Source organism: Prunus dulcis, chromosome 7 (genome assembly GCF_902201215.1).
Source record: "Prunus dulcis chromosome 7, ALMONDv2, whole genome shotgun sequence".
In the NCBI taxonomy this organism is placed as follows: Eukaryota; Viridiplantae; Streptophyta; class Magnoliopsida; order Rosales; family Rosaceae; genus Prunus; species Prunus dulcis.
Genome location: NC_047656.1, coordinates 20,092,159 through 20,114,206, shown reverse-complemented (window position 1 = coordinate 20,114,206; position 22,048 = coordinate 20,092,159). Strand labels below are relative to the sequence as shown.

The 22,048-nt window shown below is 38.0% G+C and overlaps 3 protein-coding genes across 6 annotated transcripts; 2 read left to right on the top strand and 1 right to left on the bottom strand.

Moving 5' to 3' along the window:
• Nucleotides 1-2,633: 2,633 nt before the first annotated feature.
• Nucleotides 2,634-6,717, top strand: LOC117633911 (putative chloride channel-like protein CLC-g). The gene is made up of 6 exons (XM_034367764.1): nt 2,634-3,199; nt 3,354-3,531; nt 3,793-4,055; nt 4,360-4,629; nt 4,736-5,864; nt 6,336-6,717. The coding sequence occupies exons 1-6, from the start codon at nt 2,841-2,843 to the stop codon at nt 6,468-6,470; spliced, it is 2,334 nt and encodes a 777-aa protein (XP_034223655.1). The 5' UTR covers nt 2,634-2,840; the 3' UTR covers nt 6,471-6,717.
• Nucleotides 6,718-7,359: 642 nt separating this feature from the next.
• LOC117633912 (calmodulin-binding receptor-like cytoplasmic kinase 3) lies at nt 7,360-11,550 on the bottom strand. Of its 4 annotated transcripts, none has more exons than XM_034367765.1 (8): nt 11,310-11,520; nt 10,257-11,232; nt 9,896-10,126; nt 9,342-9,601; nt 8,589-8,754; nt 8,415-8,504; nt 7,974-8,272; nt 7,360-7,776 (listed from the first exon to the last, which is right to left on the bottom strand). In XM_034367765.1, exons 2-8 carry the CDS (start codon nt 10,567-10,569, stop codon nt 7,567-7,569), a joined length of 1,569 nt encoding a protein of 522 aa, XP_034223656.1. In that variant the 5' UTR covers nt 10,570-11,232; nt 11,310-11,520; the 3' UTR covers nt 7,360-7,566. The 4 variants fall into 4 exon arrangements, with proteins under 4 accessions (XP_034223656.1, XP_034223657.1, XP_034223658.1 ...); XM_034367766.1 differs by having other exon boundaries at nt 10,257-11,207; XM_034367767.1 differs by having other exon boundaries at nt 10,257-11,187.
• Nucleotides 11,551-16,061: 4,511 nt separating this feature from the next.
• LOC117633910 (probable sucrose-phosphate synthase 1) lies at nt 16,062-21,992 on the top strand. Its single transcript, XM_034367763.1, has 13 exons — nt 16,062-16,582; nt 16,680-16,769; nt 17,218-17,459; nt 17,708-17,771; nt 17,905-18,603; nt 18,748-18,864; nt 19,013-19,144; nt 19,238-19,414; nt 19,724-19,777; nt 19,880-19,942; nt 20,024-20,965; nt 21,126-21,253; nt 21,473-21,992. The coding sequence occupies exons 1-13, from the start codon at nt 16,397-16,399 to the stop codon at nt 21,750-21,752; spliced, it is 3,174 nt and encodes a 1,057-aa protein (XP_034223654.1). The 5' UTR covers nt 16,062-16,396; the 3' UTR covers nt 21,753-21,992.
• The last annotated feature ends 56 nt before the right edge of the window (nt 21,993-22,048 follow it).

Below are 22,048 nucleotides of genomic sequence, written 5' to 3'. Positions count from 1 at the left end.
GTTGGGCGGACAAATCGGTGGGGTCTTTTGGTGGAGAGAGAGAGAGAGAGAGAGAGAGAGAGAGAGATGTGGCTGTCTGTCTCCGGCTCAGATGGTGAAGGAAATGCTTTGCCTCGCCGACAAGTCATTAAAAAACAAAAAACAAAAGAAATAGCTAAGACTTATCAAACAAACAAGGAGGAAAGAAATAACTGGACCCTTGCTTGTGCCTTATTTTTTTTTTTTTTTGGTTTGTTTGTTTTTTTGCATGAGAAAAAAAGTAGGGTACTGACATGTAGCATATTTGCGCCACCTGTTTGCTTCTCGCATGATCCCTGCAATATTTTAATTTAATAAACCTCGTATTCTTATTTAGAAAAAATTAATACTTTAAAAATGAAAACCATAAAAAGATTTCACTTCCTTCCCCTCCCCCGCACCGCACGTGCAACCATGAAATTAAAAAATGGAAAAATATATTACTAATATAATAATAAAATAAAAAGAAGCCCAATGGGCCTGTCAACACGGACAGCCCATTAGTTTAGGAGGGGAGGGAAAAGGGGGTGGAATTCTACAGTGAGGGTTTTATCTAAGGTCGATAGATGAGGTCTTATCTCTTAATTGTTGCATCAAATTGGTTGACCATTGAATTAAATTGGTTAGTTTGATCCAACGGTTAAGAAATAAAATTTCATATATAAGTCTTAGATAAGACCCTCACTATAAAATGACTCGGAAAAGAAGAACCTAGTGTATGGAATTAAACTAAACCCAACATTTTGACCCAATTTGAAGGAGAAGCCCATTTAGTTGGTAGCCTGTTGATTTATGGGTCAGAAGAAATTACTTGATGGTTCATTCATATCCTACAAAGCCCACCCATATACTACAACTGCGGAAATGGAACTTCAAAATCAAAATATATCCAACAATTTATTCACTACATTACATTACATTTCCAAGTCCAAAAAGAAATTGGACTGGCAGCTAGCTTTCGCGCTGAAAATTGGACTGGTAGCTTTTTAGGGTCTGAAGAGGATGCCTATATAGCCCAGCACTAAGCAAATGTGGGCCCACTATGAAGAGACAGTTCATACATATGTAGGGATCCACAAGGCAGGAAACTTTGACTGGTAGCTTTCTTTTCTTTTTTAACTTTTTTTCATTTTTTTTTTTCATTCTATTTTTTATTTTGATGAACAAAAATTTAGAGAGAGATTGACTATTCTTATCACAGTCCTGATCTCTTGGACCCCTGTAGTCCAAGAGATTTATGGTCACTCACCGTTGGATGTAAATTCAACGGTTGGCTTGAATCGGGTAATAATCATTTATGTCATATTGCATTTATATATATCATTTTGAACCATTGGATTAATATCCAACGGTAGGTGACCACAATCTCTTGGACTCCTGTGGTCCAAGAGATCGAGACTGATTCTTATCATTAGCATCATGATATATTCACAATTTCGAGTCAAAAAAACTTACATGTAGTACCCAACTGCTACACACACTCATGAATAATCCAGTTGTTTGAATTCAAACTGGCTTCTTATAATCACATTGAACTCTGAGTTTGAATTGGAATTAAACGAACAATTGGTACATTTTAAAAGGAAACGTAACCAAAACATTATTATAGATTGATTCAATTCAACTTACGTATCAAAGAACGATTTGGATTTGAGTTCCGTATTCTAATGATCCTTTGAAATAACATTCTGCCTTGTGCATGCAATATGCGATGCGATCTGAGAGGGGCCCCACATGTTCAAAATGGTGGGTGAACAAATGAAGAGACTAAACGACATTGCAAAGGATCATGTCCATCATTTGCTGCACTCAAAGGGCCTCAGTCCACATCGCCGAGGCCCCGGGGCCCACAAATACGAAGTTTCCACCTCCTACGCTCGCGAGTCGCGACTACATTTTTGGCCCTACTCGGTGGCGTCATCACTCACACACACACGCAGCCAAACCACGCGCTTTGCACGTGACATTCAAAGTAAGAAATAAGAAATAAAAAAATATTTTTTTTAGATTGGGACATTTATTTTTGCTACGTGCCTGTCATCCTAGGTGTGGTATTTTGCCCTACTTTTTAGGCAACGCTCAAGATAGAGGAGGAGGAGGTAGGCCAGAAGAATCCAGGCAACGTGACAAGCTGGTAGATACATAAATAACCAGGGAAACATTTACATGAACTACCATAATATGAGAGTAATCAGTGCACAGCCTGGACTAGTATAAGAGAAGCTTTTTTTGGTTTCATTGTTTTGCTCAGTTTTCAACTTTACTCATTTTCTTTTTTACTTGCAACTCATCTTTTTTCGCTTTGTACAAAATTATCTCAAATTCCACTCTTATTTTTCACACGTAAAGGTAAGAAAAGATAAGAAAATAGTTATTTTGACAGACAGTAGTTTATTAAGATTAAAAAAAAAATACATAAATGATTTTTTTGGTTAATAAGAAATCTTGATAATTGGTTTTTGGCAAATCTGGATAATTATTGATTCATTGTATGGTAAGATTATTTAATTTAGACAAGATTTTATTATGTTGGAATGGAATCGGCAGCAGCGTAGCAATACCCAATAGCAGAGAGTCCTCTAATTCTAGCAAATTCTGCAAGTCAGATAATTGACAGGGAGCCGCTCACAATTTCACAAACACAATAAAACACAACAAAGCTGTAACCGAAAAAAATAAAACACAGCAAAGCTCAACTCCTTACTCTCACATCACTCATCGACTTCACCAATTTATTTTCCAAACCCCTCTGAGTTCCGAGTTGTGACTCGGAATTAATGCTCCGTCGGTAGCCGTCACTGAACCTCTGCAATCCCAAAACCATGTCAGTTAACGGCAACAGCAACGCCTTGCTCAATGCAGAGGACCCGGAATCCATCACCGCCCCATTAATCTCGGGTCAACGATCAGCCCCGAACTCCACTTCGCAGGTTGCTCTGGTCGGCGCCAATGTCTGCCCCATCGAAAGCCTCGATTACGAGATTTTGGAGAACGAGTTCTTCAAGCAGGACTGGAGAAGCCGTGGGAAGATGCAAGTCTTTCAGTACATATTCATGAAGTGGTTCTTATGTTTTCTCGTTGGTCTCATCGTCGGCCTCATTGGTTTTTGCAACAACCTCGCCGTCGAAAACATCGCCGGCATTAAATTCGTCATCACCTCCAACATGATGTTGAAGAGCAGGTTCTCTAAATTTCACTTCAATTTTTAAAGTTAATTCCTTTTTCTTTCTTCGTTTTTTTTAATGAGCTGGGGGGATAAGAACCCCAAACAAACACCACAACTACTTAACATTTTCTTTCTTCGTTTTTAATTTGCCTTTATTATATTAAAACAGGTTTTTGCTGGCGTTTATTGTCTTCTTCTTCTCCAATTTGGCTCTCACTCTGTTTGCGTCTATGATCACTTCTTTTGTGGCGCCGGTTGCTGCGGGCTCCGGCATACCGGAGGTGAAGGCATACCTGAACGGAGTCGACGCGCCGGGAATATTTTCCATAAGAACTTTATTTGTTAAGGTGACTCACTGACTCTGATTTCAGTGCTTTTGGATTGTGTATAAATTGCTTTAGTAAAGCTGCTCTTGCCATTTTCAATTGTGAATGGGGTTTGCTTGAAATTTAGCAACTTGATAGTTGGTATAGCGCCATTTTCATTTTTGTTTGCTTGAAATTTATGTATGGATAAGATAACAATTCTGTGCTTTGGACATCATATACATTGAGATACTATATCAACAGAAATTTGGATTTTTCATTTTCATTTTCTTCATTGTACAGATTGTCGGTAGTGTTTCTGCGGTGTCATCATCTCTTCTTATTGGAAAGGCAGGGCCGATGGTGCATACTGGTGCCTGTGTTGCATCATTGTTGAGTCAGGGTGGATCAAAGAAGTATGGTTTGACCTGGAAATGGTTCCGGTATTTCAAGAATGATAGAGACCGTCGGGATCTCGTAACGTGTGGATCAGCTGCTGGGATTGCTGCATCTTTCCGTTCCCCTGTTGGTGGTGTGCTGTTTGCTTTTGAAGAGATGGCATCTTGGTACACCAATCGCTCTATCCAAACTTGTTTCTTTTTGTCTTTGCTTTTTGTTCATAATACTAATAAAAACTGATTCTTTTAAGACTCAACTATGCACACTTTTAACATCCTGTACAGTTATATGTCATATATATATTTTGTCTCAATTTCCAGCACTCTCAGATGGAATTCAAGACCTAAGCATATGCACTGGTGGGGGAAAACCCCAAGAAAACAAACCAACTAAACTATACTACTAGATGATAAAAATTGAATTCATGAGATTAGCACTTTGTTTGAATCCAACCAAGATTTTGTTCTGTAGGTGGAGAAGTGCCCTTCTGTGGAGAGCTTTCTTTACAACAGCTGTAATTGCAATTGTGCTCCGGGCTCTGATTGATGTTTGTTTAAGTGGCAAATGTGGGCTATTTGGTACAGGGGGGCTGATAATGTTTGATGTCTATTCAGCAAGTGTGTCATATCACATTGCAGATGTGCCTCCCGTGCTTCTCCTTGGGTTTGTAGGCGGCATATTGGGAAGCTTATATAATTCTCTATTAACAAAAGTTCTCCGAATATACAATCTCATCAATGAGTAAGCATTTTAGCGTAGTGATGTCTATGCAGTATTAGTGTTTTCAAAGTGTTGTGAAAAACCATAATTTTCTGACTGTGATCACCTTGATGTTTTCCTTGGCCAGGAGAGGCGTCATTTATAAAATACTTATAGCTTGCACAATCTCCATATTCACATCTTGTCTTCTCTTTGGATTACCGTGGCTTGCATCTTGTCGACCTTGCCCAGCTGATGCAGCAGAAGCCTGCCCTACAATTGGACGGTCTGGTAACTTCAAGAAGTTCCAATGTCCTCCTGGTCACTATAATGACCTTGCCAGCCTCATATTTAACACGAACGATGATGCTATTAGAAACCTTTTCAGCAAGAACACTGATTCTGAGTTTCATTTTGCATCAATTATCATATTTTTCGTCACCTGTTTTTTCTTAAGTATCTTTAGCTACGGGGTTGTTGCTCCTGCTGGTCTTTTTGTACCTGTTATTGTGACTGGTGCATCTTATGGGCGTTTTGTTGGAATGTTAGTGGGTTCACACTCGAATCTCAATCATGGTCTCTATGCTGTGTTGGGTGCTGCTTCTCTTCTTGGTGGAACCATGAGGATGACTGTCTCTCTATGTGTAATTATTCTGGAATTAACCAATAATCTATTATTGCTACCATTGATAATGGTGGTTCTTCTTGTTTCCAAGACCACTGCTGATGCGTTCAATGGCAATATTTATGATCTGATTATGAAAGCAAAGGGTCTTCCCTATCTGGAGGCTCATGTTGAACCATATATGAGGCAGCTGACAGTAGCTGACGTAGTAACAGGGCCACTACAACTATTTTATGGAATTGAGAAGGTTGGTAATATAGTACACGTTCTCAGAACTACAGGGCATAATGGGTTCCCTGTAATTGATGAGCTTCCGCTTTCTGAATCCCCTGTTTTGTTTGGTATTGTCCTCCGTGCCCATCTTATTGAATTGTTGAAGAAGAAAGCTTTCGTGTCCACCCCAGTGCCGACGAGCACCGATTCCTTTAAGCGGTTCTCATCAGAGGATTTTGCCAAGAGGGGTTCAGGCAATGGTGACAAGATAGAAGATATAAAATTGAATGAGGAGGAGATGGAAATGTTCATAGACTTACATCCATTTACTAATGCTTCACCTTATACTGTTGTGGAGACAATGTCACTAGCAAAGGCTCTCAGACTTTTCCGAGAAGTTGGCTTAAGGCACCTTCTAGTAATACCGAAGATTTCCACAGTAAGTGATTTTGTCCTCTACATTTGCTTTTATTACAACTACAAAATATGGTATTCTGAAGTATCAGTTGTGCATTGCAGCGCACTTGCATCCCCAAAAATTTGTGTAGTTCACATCATTGGTTGTGCTATATATCAATCACCACTTCTTGTGCTAATTGTACATCAATCCATCTAGATTTAATTCTTTCTGGTGCCAAATACTTCTCTGCCTCTGTTATATGATTCACTGGTCTTGCTATTTCTGTTATTTCTGTTCAATGGGCCTCTATCTCATATATCAAATTTTGGCTGATAAGGGTAAAGTACTTGTTCAGCAGTGCTTTCTGTATCGTATGTGTATGCTGTTATGCCGTTATGTAGTTAGTGCTCAACATCTACAATAGCTTCTGTATTTGTTTACACGTTCTATTTAATACTTCTCACAGTTTTCTTACTGATCGCTTGTAATAACTATGCTGGTCAATTGCAGAGATCTCCTGTTGTGGGTATATTGACAAGGCACGACTTCATGCCAGAACATATATTGAGCTTGAACCCTATGCTGGTAAATAGCAGGTGGAAAAGATTAAGATTCCGGCTGGCTCCTCCGGCCAAACACTTTTAATGGATTTCACCCTAGCTTTGTAGTTTCCCATGAAGAAAAGCTTTTGTATATGGTCTTATTCAACCTGCGACTCGCAGTATCTGCGCCGCGGTATCAAATCATGACGAATCCAGTATCATTATCTTTCAAATTATTCATGGAGTCCAGAGCTTAAGAACTAAGGGACAAACTAGTTTAGGTATCAGAATATAAATATTATTAACCCTATAATATATAACATGGCTTAGCTAGGTACGCAATTCTCTCATGATGAACTGTGAAACATGACATTTTTGCTTTCCGATGAAAGCACCATATTATTCAGTTGAGAATTTTGGCTGAAAAAGTTGCCTTCTTTAGAAGCGTCAGAAAAGGGTGCAAGTGAGCCACATTATAATTACTTTGGAGTTTAGAAGGGCTGGTCTTTACAGTTTTAACTTCAAGTTGATTTTTCAAACTAAATGGTTGAACCCACACTCGAATAATAATAAAAGATTACTGCTGCACAAAACCCCTTTCCAATACTTAAAAATCATGCCAAAAACTCTGGTGAAAATGAAAAAGGTGGAACTAGATTGGGAACTTACTTCTATTGCTATAGAGAGAGGTGCTAGATCATCGAATTTGCCAGGAAAATAATGGAAAAAGGTGACAACCAGCCAACACGCTGAACCTCAGGAAATCAGACGAAAACATTTATAAGAAAGTTTGCATGGTCAAATAGGAAGGCTGGTAAAACTCAGATGATTTATGATCACCGTTTTGGCACTCTTGGTCAGGACAAAAAAACAATGAGAAACTAAGTAACTAGGCTTTGTGTCGTAATTCCAGTCCGAATCTTGAATCTATTGTTGCTGAATTCTGAATCTCTTTTTCCGAGTGATATCAACACTCAAAAACTGCGAATGTGTTTGCTTTTATGCTCCTCAAGGCATGTCGTTGTTTTGCAATAACTAGTTTTAAAAAAGGTATATTAGACATCCACATGCATGCATGTTCAAGAGTGAAAAAAGATGTCGACAAAGAGGCCTACACGAAAAACCAAACTTTTGTCTGTGACCAAATTCGTTCTTACAGGGCAAGTTTGAGGGAAGGAGGCGCCTCTCGTATTATACCACTAGCCTTTCTTGACACTTCTAAGATAGTCTGCTCTTATTGTCCACAACTGCTCTCCCACTGATTTCATGTCTGGCCGATCAGCTCGAACGGGGGCAGCACACTGGATAGCCAAATCAAAAATTTTCACCACTACCTCTGCATCTACAACTTTCTCCAATGCAGGATCAACCAATTCCACCGTCCGTCCTTCATTCAGCTTCTTGAAGGCCTGCGGAATGTTACACCATACATAAAGTTATAAACAGCTATAGTTCAAATTTAATCTGGATGGAAGGGTTATCTAGCAACAGACATAACTGAAAGTATTAGGAGAGTTCTGCAGCATGCATGTTGTTCCATGTTCTAACTCCTAAAGATATGCTACAAAATCAATTACTTATCAAGGGAACAGAAGAAGATTGTTACCCATCTGAGTGTCACCCGCTCTTCAACAGATCTTTTCAACTCCACTGGACGACGGCCAGTTATGATTTCTATAAGTAATATCCCAAATGAGTAAACATCACTCTTGGGGGTGAGTTGATAGGTTTTCATATACTCAGGGTCGAGGTAACCGACAGTTCCTTTCACTTTGGTTGAAATGTGTGTTTGTTCCGAGTCCATCGGACCAAGCCTTGCAAATCCGAAATCAGCCACTTTCGCTCTCATGCTTTCTGTCAGAAGAATGTTGGACGACTTCACATCTCGATGAATGATTTGCTTTTCTGTCGTGATTGAATACCAGATTAAGCACCAATCAGATTGACCAAAGAAAATCAATTCTTCATCTCTAACCAGACAACTAAACAAATGAATAAAGTTTAGACCAGTGGATCTTTAAAGTTCTAGCAATAGTATTTTTGTTACCTGCATATAGATGAAGATAGGTTAAGGCATGAGCAACATCAATAGCAATTTCAAGTCGCTGATTGAACTCTAGGATTTTCCCATGCTGACCTGGCAGTATAGTAGCATAATTGTTTATGATAGCATAATTTATAGATTAAATTTTGGATATTTCGGTGCTTTAACTAAGCTTACCATCCAAATGTTCTCTAAGAGTACCATTTGGCACATACTCTGTAATGATAAGACGCTCATTTCCTTCATCAACATAACCTAGTAGCTTTACAAGATTCCGATGATCAATTTTGGCCAGAAGTTCAACTTCACTACTGAATTCAGTTTCCAAATTCTCGAAGTGTTCCTATGACAAAGTTTCCATGTTAACAAAATAGCATTCATTTATCGAATAACTGCCATGACAACAGAAAACTTCCTTATAAAGCCACTCAAATGTTCGATGGCAACATGGAAAACTGGTAAGTCCATAACAAATTATGCTATGCATAAATTCTACTACGAAGCCTACTTTGATTTTGAAATTTTGAACCATGTCACATACATTTAACTTTAGCATGCTACTTTCCTAATTGAACCCAGAATGCACAATTAATCCAATCACTATTTGGGCAACTGAAGAATCTAATAATGGAATACTTATTAATTGTGATTTTCTGATTGCCCCAGATTCCTCAAAAGTTTAACATAAAAAACTTTTTCATTTTCAAATATAACAGAACAACAAATTTTACTTACAAAATCAATGAATGAGCTACCAATTACCAAGAGGCCACTGAATTGTATCAATTATAGCCAATTGCAAGAGCCTCAGTAGTGGTACAAGTTTTACTACCTAGCATGTCACCAAGATAGTATTTCCTTTCATAAACTAACCGGAAATGACCAATCTTTCATTGAGTACCCACAAAAAAGGATTATGATCTATTATACCTTCTTAGCTCGTTTTATAGAAACCAATTGGCCATCGTCTAGCCGGGCTTTGTAGACAGTTCCAAAACCTCCTTCACCTACTTGTTGTGATTGAGAGAAGTTGCGGGTTGCTTTGGCAATCTGACTCAAACTGAGATGTACTGATCCAAGTCTACTGAGTTTTGGAGAAATTGAAAATCTAGGACTAGGTGGCACACGAAGCGGACTAGCCGGGATCTTTTCAGGAGCAGAATTCACTTCAAAAGAAGAAGCTGAATCCACTGCAAGAGGACAACCAGTTTTAGTTTAACCAAAAAAAAAATTATTGAAAGAACAAAGTCATAATGAGGAAACAACCAATATAGAATAGACTAGTCAGTGGCAACAAAAATTCAATTATTTGCAGAATTGCAAATAAAACAATTTGGACAAGTTTGAAAGAATTTTAGTCGAATATAGGATGAATGTATTTAAATGTTAAACTGGAATATAATTGGTGGTTCTCATCTCCAGCAACCTGAAAACCTATAATTATTGATTTCGGGTACACAGACAGGCAGATATGAGAGACTAACTTGAATTTGGGTCCTTAGCAAGAACTTTGTGAGCAGCTTCTCTCCTTTTCTTATAAAAGCAGGGACACATGAAAACACAACATAACAAAGACATTGCACCTACTGCCATTCCAACTTTTTTGGTCATGGTTACAGATGCGACCCTGTTCTTTTCTTCTCTATCGTTGGACGTGGATTTATCCCTTGACTCCTTTTGCAAAAGTTTCCTTCCTGTCCTCAAGTGAGAACCAACTGCAAAAGCTGCAACACTTAACAATGGTCCTAAAACTTTACCTAAATTCCAACTATGAACTACAATAGCATCATTTAAACAAGAAACACAAGCAACATATATATATATATATATAATATCAATGCATACCTAGTGAAAGGTCTGATACACAATAGTTAATGCCAAGGTAACCTTCCAAAATGCAACCATTTGCATAGTATGTCTCAAGTGCCGTACAGAATAAAGCTTTCTCTACTGAATTCCCATTTATGTAATACAGTTCATGACCATAAGATTTTGAATAGGCAAAGTGATCACTGCAAACCTTTGACTGTATAACAACCCCAGAGGAAGAGATTGCTGGCAGTTTCACCAGAAGCAACAGACTCAACATAGTGATGGCCGTTCGTAACGGGATAATGTGCTCAATTTCCATTTTCTGAATGAAAAGATGATGAAACATCTCTGTACTCTTGTATTCGTCTCGCCGCCTCAAGTAGCTCACTAGTTTCAAATTCAACCGTTCCGATCGCACTGGATATGCAAATTAGTGTTCGACCGTCGCTTTCAAATTCATCTACAGAACCAGTTCACGAGATTGACAAAAGAGAGAATCCCGGACAAGAAAGGAGCAGAGCGGAGATAATGATACTTTCTTTTTGGCCAGTAATGTTACTTGTATATTACGACTTCAAATTGCTCCAAATATATAAGTTTATTATGTAACAATCACTGAAATGATCAATTCGAAGCTCAATTCATGACACACTAGTTGAAACCTTTAATAGACGAAGCCTCAAAGGGGTGATGATTGAGTTGGAACTTGGATGTCATAAAAAACGGTTAGTTCCATATACCATATAACTTGATGGGTCCAAAAAAATTCGATCAAAAGCCTTCAGTATCAGTACCCAGTTCACAATTGCGAAACAAATTAAAACCCAGCTGGTAAAGTTGCCCAAAAACCAATCCCACGATCTCCAAGCACCAAAATTTCCAAACTTTTACTGAATTGCTTGAGATCCAATTCACAAAATCACAAGCTCACAGTAAAAAAAGAAAACCCCAACATTTGGTAGCTCTACACAAACAGCAAGACAGCTTCAAAGAAAATCCAAACAAAATACTAAATTACACAAGTGGATTAGCATCAGATATCGGGAAACAAGAAAAGCACCTGAATTTATAGTGAAAGAACCAAACCTGAACAGTGAGAAAGGCGGCTAAAGGAAATGTCATAGACAAAACTGGTGCGTTTGATTGCAAAGGAAAGGCCTTAAAACAGAAACAAAGACCGGCCTTACCATGTGTTAAGAAGCAGATGGTGGATTTTTGATGTAACCCACCACGGCCGTCTGTACGCTTTCATTAATTTAAGCAATAAATATATCCTAGAATTTGGACAACGTTGATTGTTGACCGCTGGGAAACTACGTAGTATGCATCCTTTCTGCCGGAGAATACCGCCCTTCAAGGGCTTTTTGGTCATTTCAATGTCTTTTTTTTTTTTTTGCCCTTTTTTCCTTTTCTTTTCTTATATTAATCATCAAACCCAAGAATCTCTGCTGTAGAAGAGGGGTCCATCCCTTTCTCATTGTGTCAGATTTTTTCTTTTTTCATATATTTTATACGCATGAAAATAAAATTCCAACAGAAATCCATCCTCTTTATTTATTTTTATCAATTTAGAGAGAGGACAAAAAGAATAAACATTTATGTAAATAAAAGCTCGAGCTTCTTGTTGTCGAAGTAACAAAGTGTGAACGGCTTTCTCGTGGTGTTGAATTTTCTCAGCTACAATTTACAAGTTACAAGTTACTGGTATTTTGATAAACGAAAGGGGCTTTCTTTCTTGTGTTTATATTAGTCCATGATTGGCATTCGATTACTTGATTTCAAAGATGATTGGTTTGGGCCACCACCACCACCCACCGTTGCTGAAGGCCGATAAAAGCTTCAAAGCGCCGAGTTATGTTTATATTACGCGTCACCAATCTTGGCCTTACGCACGGCACTACGCAATCATTGAGATCCATGATATTGATGTGCGCACAAATTCTACACCTTTTTCCTTCGTTGTCATTGTTAACTTATTGTTAATTGATTTTGAGGTTGATAACAGATAAATTTAAAAAATTATTCGGGTAATAATTGTAGACTTAAATTGGTCTTTAACTCATCTGTTCATACTTTAATAATGATATAAGAGAAGAATAATAATAATACTGAGTTGCGTATTTAAAAGGAGAATGACGAGGAGAGCACAAACCTAAATCCACATGTAATGGTCTTCCTAAGGCCCAAAACTAGAAAAATAAAAAGCTCGATTTGACAATACCCAAGAAACATGGGCGTGTCGGCTTCGGATTTGGCAGCTAAATGTGGGCTGAGGAATCGCCTTCGACATTCGTTGGGTTGTGCTTGCTTGGCATAGTCTAGAAATTAACAAATAAAATGAGCCGAATAATGAGGTTCAGTTAATAACAGCGGCTGATCAACTGACTATTGTTATTACTGCTTGAGGAGAATGCGGGCACACAGACTATGATGATTGCTTGCTTGGTGGGCTGTACAAAAGTGTAAAACTCAATAGAGTTGACAGCAATGCAATCAGTCAACTCCATATACCAACCAAAACTATCCTTTATCAGAATCAGATGTCCTGGCTCTTGACAGGCCCAACATTGTCCAGACTGGTGAAGGCTGTGGCAGCTGCTGTTGGAAGTTTGAATGAAATTCAAGGATATTTGTCCCACATTTGTAGAAATAAGAAATAGTGAAGTCTATATACTTAGCAAATGGAAGTTGGGCCAACTAAAAGTCAATTAGGCTTCAAATTCGATTTGGGCATTGAATATCTATATAATATTTAATTATAAAAAAGATGGGCCTAGGGCACTTGGGCATTTCAGATTTAAATTAATTTGTTAAAATTAATTCAGATTAGTTTAATTAACTGTTTTCTAAAAGTTGTGACTATTCTGATAAGGTTTTAGAAGTTTATTTTGAATAAAACAAAGCTTCATTCGTCAAAAACAGAAAAAAGCTAGGGCTTAGAATACAGATAGTTGAATCATGAATGGGTGAAATTACTGTCTTTAGGACATTGCATCAAATTTGCAAGCCTCTATCTCGAATTTAAGTCAGTTCATTTATTTATTATTTATTGTATTTCAAATTACAGTTTATTATAAATTCAATTTAGTTAATATTGATATATACATATAATAGCTTTTATTAGTCACTGATTTTTGTTGTTCTAAAGCCACCTCCAGCGCATGCCCTTTTGCCAGAGCAAGAAGCCCTTTTGAAGAGGTTTGGACCTCCAGCGCGCAACCAGCAGTCCGAGCAAAACTTGAGTCCCACCAGCCGAGCAAGCAAGCCCAAAAGCTTGTTTGTTTGTTTGTTCGTATTCATGTTTCTCATTTCTTCCAAAGTAAATCCTTTGTTATTTTGTCTGTGGCTGGCTATATTTCCTAATTCATTTTAAAATTGTTGGAGCTGGTCAGCATCATATCCCATATTCCTACGAACCTTTCGTTTTACTGGCTTTCCTTATCCAATTGCATAAAGCTCTTTGATGTATATAGGTATCTAGCTAGCTAGGTCATTATAGGAGGAAGAAGCCAATTTATCTTTCCAAAGCACCGACTAATTCGTACTTTTCATTTCATACGACTAAGATACATGTTAAAAGACAAAACTCTTTTAACACTTTTGAATTCTTCTGGACTGCATCAATTTAAAGTTTTGAAAGGCACATGATATGTGATATATTTTTGTGAAAGAATCATCTTCAAAAAATATCGAATCGCATCGCTGAGTTTTAACTCAAGTGACATAAAACAAGAAAAGAGAATAATTATTAATTATAAATATGAATTTAAAAGATCGTCTAAATAAACTTGTATAGGCAAAATTATGAGAAAATACCAATAATATATGTTATGTATACAAAATGTAAGTTTATATAAAAGTGACAATGCATGGTGAGGCTAGGTAAGGCCAACTTTGAGGGTGGGCTTTTGATTAGACGTGTATCAGTTGTGCAAAACCAACAAAATTCTATCTGATCTGAACTCGGTCAGTGTATGCTTGCCTGCCTAAGCCTTTACGATGAGATTCTAGTTCTATTTGGTCCGATTGGAGGAGGTGAAGTCGACATATAACCACTGATTAATCTAATCTGTGAGGGAAGAATCCTTTCAAGTGATATTAGCTAGCAGGATCGAATATGATCTGGTTATGTGTTCCAACCAATTGACATTGAACATGTGTTTTGTTGGTGTGTCAAGGTTGGACAACAACAACAACAAAAAAAAGCATCATGCGAGGGGATATAATAAGAATTTGCTTTCAGAATATAATATGCATGCATCAGCACTAACGCTAAGCAAGCATTAATATCTGCTTGTTAATTTATGGCTTCCGGCTTTTACACAATCTTTGCATTGCCATCACAAAAATAATATATTTTCAAAACTGTCCCAATAATAATATTGCAACAAGCAAATTACAACCCTAATTCCTAAACAATGCCATTCACTCTAAGCAGTAAGTTACCAAATAAAGGAAACCAGAGCAGGATTACATCAGTATAGTTACGTGATACATATTATATACGATACGTGTTGTAATATGAGTGGATTAATTTCTCTTTTTTTTAAAAATAAATACTTATATTATAATACGTGTACAAAATATATCACATAATCTTACTATTCAATAGTATCTCCCATAACAGAGCTGCAGAGATTTTTAAAAGTGTATGGCTCTTGTTTTGTTCGTCAATCATAAAAAATCACGAGTTTGAAGTTGGAAAATGCAAAAAGAGAAAAAGAGGTAAAAAAAAGTCTAAACAAAATACCTATAAATGTCTAGACTTTAGAAGGGGGAGGGGGGTGTAAATGTCAAACGAAAAGAGAGGATATTACCAGAATGATTCCCTATTATTCTAATAATAATTAAAGTTTTTTCTCTTTTTTACTCAATCATTAAGTTGACGTGCACTGTAAACACTCGCAGGGCTCCGTGGAAAGATCTCCTACCCTTCACAATCCTCGGACACTTGTCCGGATCCGGACAATAATTATTTTTGCAAATTAAACAATACTAATTATAAATATTGCTAAACTTTGGACATCTAGTCCTTAGTTTTGACCAAATTAAAAAAATAAAAATTTAGTCCTTAGTTGGTTTATATGTTTTTTTTTCTCTTTCAAATTAGTTGGTTTATACATTCGGTCTCTATTATGAACCATTGAATTGGGCACGAACCTGCATATTCCAACAAATAAAATACTGTCAGCTTATCAATCTTTTTGTTTTCTTTGGTCTTTTAGGATTTTTGTATACTTCGAATTTGGAGTTTACCTTAAGATTTGTATGAATTAGGTGGTAGATCATAAAGGTTTTTATTTTGAGTGCTGCTAAACGAACTTTAAAATTAATTGAGTATACCTTATAATTTAAGTACATTTTAATATTTAAATTAAAATATAAAATTAACCAAGTACACCCGATCATAAATTCTAAAGGCTGTTATTTTGTTATATAAATTAAACTTTGTTAATTGCTAATTTATCAGGGATTGATTTAATTAGGGGTGAATATGGTGTACTTATTAAAATTACATTAGTTTCATAATTTAATATATATTTTCTGGTCATTTTAAATTAGGATAAATTAATAATTTAGTAAATAATTTGGTAGTTAATATATAAAATTGTTTTTGTATGCCCGCTCTGTCACACCCGCGTTTGAACATTCTTCTCCCCGTAAATTAGAGTAATTTAGAATATCGTTATTATAAATAAATAAAAATTACTTATAAAATTAATGTATTTAAAGCATCTTTTGACTTGAAAGTAATTTATTGTATTTCAAGGTCCTCAAATGGTCAAGCCCTATATTGTCGACAGAGGGCTATTTAAAAATCCCAAATGTAATGTTTTTCATTTTAACCGTTTTAAGGCACAACAACTGAAGAAGGAAGAGCACAAACAGTCAACAAGAAGGCCACCATCACCACCCCACAATCACAATCACAGTCGACCACATGCATATAAGACTCTCCCCTGTCCTCTGCTCATCTCCATTTCCCACTCTCCAGACTCGCAGAGTCTAAACATAGCTCTTTCTCTCTCTGTCCCAATTCTCATCCGATCGGCAAAACCAGCACACTCACTGCAACTCAGATTTGCTTTCTCAGTTTGTTTTTTATCTGCTAATTTTGCAGGCTGGGCCTGACAGAGTCTCAGAGTCCGAGAGAGACAGATAGGAGGGATTAAATGGCGAGCAACGATTGGATAAACAGTTACCTGGAGGCGATTCTGGACGTGGGTCCAGGCCTCGTCGACGATGCCAAATCGTCCTTGCTGCTTAGAGAGAGAGGCCACTTCAGTCCCACCCGTTACTTTGTGGAGGAGGTCATCACCGGCTTCGATGAGACCGATCTCCACCGCTCTTGGGTTCGCGTAAGTCTCACTCTCACTCTCTCTGTATTAATTATCTTTCTGTTGTATTCTCAGTTTGATTGATTGTTCATGCTGTATGTATGGGATTCAATGATAGGCTGCGGCGACGAGGAGCCCCCAGGAGAGGAACACCAGATTGGAGAATTTGTGCTGGCGGATTTGGAACTTAGCTCGCCAGAAGAAGCAGGTTACTTCCTTTTGCCTTATTTTCTGTTTTTATTTTAGAAATTAATTCTTCTTTCAGTGATTTGTGTCTTTTTTTTAATATTATTCATCTGCTTTCAATCGAAGCTAGCTACGGTATGTTTTGGCAATCGTAACTTGGAAGCTAAGATGATGGATGTGTTTCGTGCTTTACCCTGTAGTAATTTTCTGAGTGTCTATTTAAACGAATGTTTGATGTGAAAATTGCCGCTTTTTTCTGAGTGTCTATATATGCGTTAATTTCTTCTACTGATCACTAATTTGTTAATTTGTAGTGTCTTTTCTATTTCGGATTTTAGAAAATGCTGTCACATGAATAAACACTAATAAACAAAGGACACTGTAATTTTAGTTGGGAGAAAAAGGAAATAAAAGCATATGACCAATTTTCTTAAATCCTGGTTTTCTTCATACTGTCTATTCTTCTGCAGCTTGAGGGAGAGGAAGCTCAAAGGATGGCTAAACGTCGTATTGAACGTGAAAGAGGTCGCAGAGAAGCTACAGCTGATATGTCTGAAGACTTATCCGAGGGAGAGAAGGGAGATGTAGTGAGCGACATGTCAGCTCATGGTGATAATAGCAGAGCCAGACTGCCTAGAATTAACTCCGTTGACACAATGGAGATGTGGATTAGTCAGCAGAAGGGGAAAAAGCTATATATTGTACTAATAAGGCATGAACTGAACTTTACAGTTTTAAATGATTCGTTGGTGTTACATGGCATCTCAAATGACAATATTAGTTAACAACCATGCTTTCAGTATCCATAGTTTAACTAGCTGCTGCGGAACTTGATAAGAAAACTCGACTTGGCCTGATGGTGACTAACATGCATCTAGCTCTTAATTTTGAGGCGTACAGAGTATGATCTCTGGTTCTGTATGACTTTTTCAATGTTTTTAACATCAAGTATCCATGCAGCCTTCATGGTCTTATACGAGGTGAAAATATGGAGCTCGGTCGCGACTCTGATACTGGTGGCCAGGTAATATTTTTGTTGTTAATGTGGTTTCACTCCCAGTCTCGGGTTGAATGTATCTTTGTTGTTTGATGTGATAATACCTTGAATAATTGCTTACATAGCTACCTGCATATTGTTGGATCTATATTCCTTTTAGGTTAAGTATGTAGTAGAACTTGCAAGGGCTCTGGGCACCACACCGGGAGTGTATAGAGTTGATCTGCTAACTAGACAAGTGTCATCACCGGATGTAGATTGGAGCTATGGTGAGCCCACAGAGATGCTGACTCCAATTAATGCAGATGGTTTTGCGGAAGAGATGGGGGAGAGCAGTGGTTCGTATATCATTCGTATACCATTCGGTCCCAAAGATAAATACATTCCTAAGGAAGAACTCTGGCCACACATCCCTGAATTTGTTGATGGCGCACTGAACCACATAATACAGATGTCCAAAGTTTTGGGTGAACAAATTGGTGGTGGGAAGCCAGTCTGGCCTGTTGCCATCCATGGACATTATGCAGATGCTGGTGACTCTGCTGCCCTTTTATCTGGTGCTTTAAATGTCCCGATGCTTTTTACTGGCCACTCACTCGGCCGAGATAAGTTGGAGCAACTTTTAAAACAAGGCCGTCTTTCAAGGGATGAAATAAACACAACATACAAAATTATGCGTCGGATAGAGGCTGAGGAGTTGGCCCTTGATTCCTCTGAAATAGTTATTACCAGCACTAGACAGGAGATAGAAGAGCAATGGCGCTTGTATGATGGTTTTGATCCAATACTGGAGCGTAAACTGCGAGCTAGGATCAGGCGTAATGTGAGCTGTTATGGCAGGTTCATGCCCCGCATGGTGGTAAGTACTGAGATCATTTTTCATATCCTTGTTTAAAGGTCTACGTACTCATGGCTTGCTCTTCTTGAAATACTATGCTGGGTTCCCTGGTAAGAGACTTGCTTGTTTTATATACATATCTTACGATTTTGTAGTTCTCTGCAGATAATTCCTCCTGGAATGGAGTTCCATCATATTGTTCCGCAGGATGGTGATATGGATGGTGAGACAGAAGCAAATGAAGACCATCCTACTTCTCCAGACCCACCTATTTGGTCTGAGGTTCTAGTTACTCTTTATGCATTTACTTTGATGTCTTCCAGAAAGATAGCTGATGAGTCGTTTCGATATGCCCTGCTTTACAATTTTTAAGCCTTATGCTTGAGTATTATGCATTGACTGGTGCCAATCTAAATTTGTCATAATGCAGATAATGCGCTTCTTTACCAATCCTCGCAAGCCTATGATTCTTGCCCTTGCTAGACCAGATCCAAAAAAGAACATCACAACTTTGGTCAAAGCATTTGGAGAATGTCGCCCACTAAGAGAGCTTGCGAATCTTGTATGTTATCATCCTTGATGGCACTTTTGCTGAATTGCCTTTGTTTCTGTTCCAATTTCATTACTTAACGTTTTTTTTTCCTGTACTCTACAGACACTAATTATGGGCAACCGCGATGGAATTGATGAAATGTCAGGCACAAGTTCTTCTGTTCTTCTCTCAGTACTCAAGCTTATTGACAAACATGATTTGTATGGGCAAGTGGCATACCCCAAACACCACAAACAGTCTGATGTTCCTGAGATTTATCGTCTAGCAGCAAAGACAAAGGTACCTTTTGTAGTTTATATCAGTGAAGCAAATTCAACTATATGTGCACTTTTATTGGAAAAATTGAAGCACTATTAGACATAGAAGACTACAGTAATCTCTAATGCCATACTTTTGCCAACTGCTGCTGGTATTTAATTTAAGTGTGCTATATCTGTGTTTTGTTATTTAGTCCACTTCCATGCCCCTCCTCTCTCTGTCTCTCTGTCTCTCTGTCTATCTCTCTCTCTCTGTCTCTCTCTCTCTCTCTGCACACAAAATGCATTTCCTTTTACTGGTTAATTGTTTCATTCTATTCCATTTTTGCAGGGTGTTTTCATTAATCCAGCTTTCATCGAGCCGTTTGGACTCACATTAATTGAGGTGTGTGTCTTAAAATTATCAGGACCTTTGTATGATATTTTTCCAATATTTTTCTTTTCTTTTTTCAGAAACAAGTATAACTTCTGCTCTTTTATTGTACAGGCAGCCGCTCATGGTTTACCTATTGTTGCCACAAAAAATGGGGGTCCTGTTGATATTCATCAGGTATGCCTGCTCATCAGTCATAAAGAATTGATAGAAGGTTCTACATGTATTGCACACAACTGATTGGAGCTATTTCTACAGGTACTTGACAATGGTCTTCTTGTGGATCCTCATGATCAGCAGTCTATTGCTGATGCTCTCCTGAAGCTTGTTGCAGATAAGCAGCTCTGGGCAAGATGTCGGCATAATGGGTTGAAGAACATTCACCTATTTTCTTGGCCTGAGCACTGCAAAACTTACCTGTCTCGAATAGCCAGTTGCAAACCAAGGCATCCACAATGGCAGAGAAGTGAGGATGGAGCAGAAACTTCAGAATCAGATTCCCCAAGTGATTCCTTGAGAGATATACAGGATTTATCTTTGAACTTGAAGTTTTCATTGGATGGAGAAAAGAGCGGAACTAGTGTGAATGACAGTTCTTCAGAATATGAAGGAAATACTGCTGATAGAAGGAATAAAATAGAGAATGCTGTTTTGGCATGGTCAAAGGGTATTTCAAGGGACACACGGAAGGCTGGGTTCTCAGAGAAAGCAGACCATAACAGTGCTGGTAAGTTCCCAGTACTGAGAAGGAGGAAACATCTTATTGTCATTGCTGTGGATTGTGATACCATTACAGATCTTATTGAAACTACAAGGAAGATTTTTGAGGCTACAGTAAAGGAAAGGAGTGAAGGCTCTGTGGGGTTCATATTGTCAACATCCTTGACGATATCCGAGATAAGCTCATTTCTGGTCTCAGGGGGCTTGAGCCCCAATGACTTTGATGCATTTATTTGCAACAGTGGCAGTGATCTCTACTATCCATCTATTCATTCAGAGGAGCGTCCCTTTGTAGTCGACTTTTATTACCACTCACACATCGAATATCGTTGGGGTGGAGAAGGATTGAGGAAGACGTTAGTACGTTGGGCAGGTTCAGTTAATGATAAGAAGACTGGAAGTGAGGAACAGATTGTTACTGCGGCTGATCAACTTTCAACTGACTATTGTTATGCTTTTAAAGTGCAGAAGCCCGGAAAGGTAAGTGTTTCTCGATTTTGACTGTGGATGAGTTTTGTATGAAATGAGTAATATTGTGCGTGTGCTTCAATTGATTAATATATACGTGTAAGTTTTCTGTAGTTTGTTAAATATTTTCACATTGTGCATGATAGGAATTCTTTTATTTTTTTCTTTCCAGGTTCCCCCAGTGAAGGAGCTTCGGAAGTTGCTGAGGATTCAGGCTTTGCGGTGCCATGTAATTTACTGCCAAAATGGGACCAGAGTGAATGTAATTCCAGTATTGGCATCTCGTTCCCAAGCCCTCAGGTACAATCTTTATGTTGTCAAGGGTTTGTAGACCTTGTTTAAATTGAATATTCACCCATGAAATGCCCTCGTGGTTGAAACATGGCCGTAGAGATCTTTTAGGAGGAGATGGAGGCCAAGTGAGTAGTGAAAGCAGCCACATTTTTTATGGTTAAAACTTAAACCTGTGAATTATATATGAAGTTTGATGACTGAAACAAGCAAATTGTATTCGTTCAGGTATTTATATCTTCGATGGGGTGTAGACTTATCAAAAGTGGTGGTTCTTGCTGGAGAATGCGGGGATACAGACTATGAAGGATTGCTTGGTGGGCTGCACAAAAGTGTAGTACTCAAGGGAGTTGCGAGCAATGCAATCAGTCAACTCCATACAAACCGAAACTACCCTCTATCAGATGTCCTGGCTCTTGACAGTCCCAACATTGTTCAGACCAGTGAAGGTTGTGGCAGTGACGATATCCGGGTTTCGTTGGAGAAACTCGGAGTTGTCAAGACGTAGAAATGTGCATTTGTAAAGTAAAGCCCATCCTCATAGCAGCATAAGCAATCTCTTCTTTCTATTTTGAACCTTGCCCTCAAAAAGTTTGTTTGCGGGATTCGGCATAAATCTCAATACTTGTTTGCATTCATTCATGCTTCTCATTTCTTTCCAAAGTAAATGTTTTGTTACTTTCATCTGGGGCTATGTTTACTGATTAAGAAATAAAGAGCCAAGCCAACGTCGCTTCTAAATTAATTATGTAGCTCTGCATCTTTGTCATCTATCTCTACTGTTTTTATATTTTCATCCGGGGA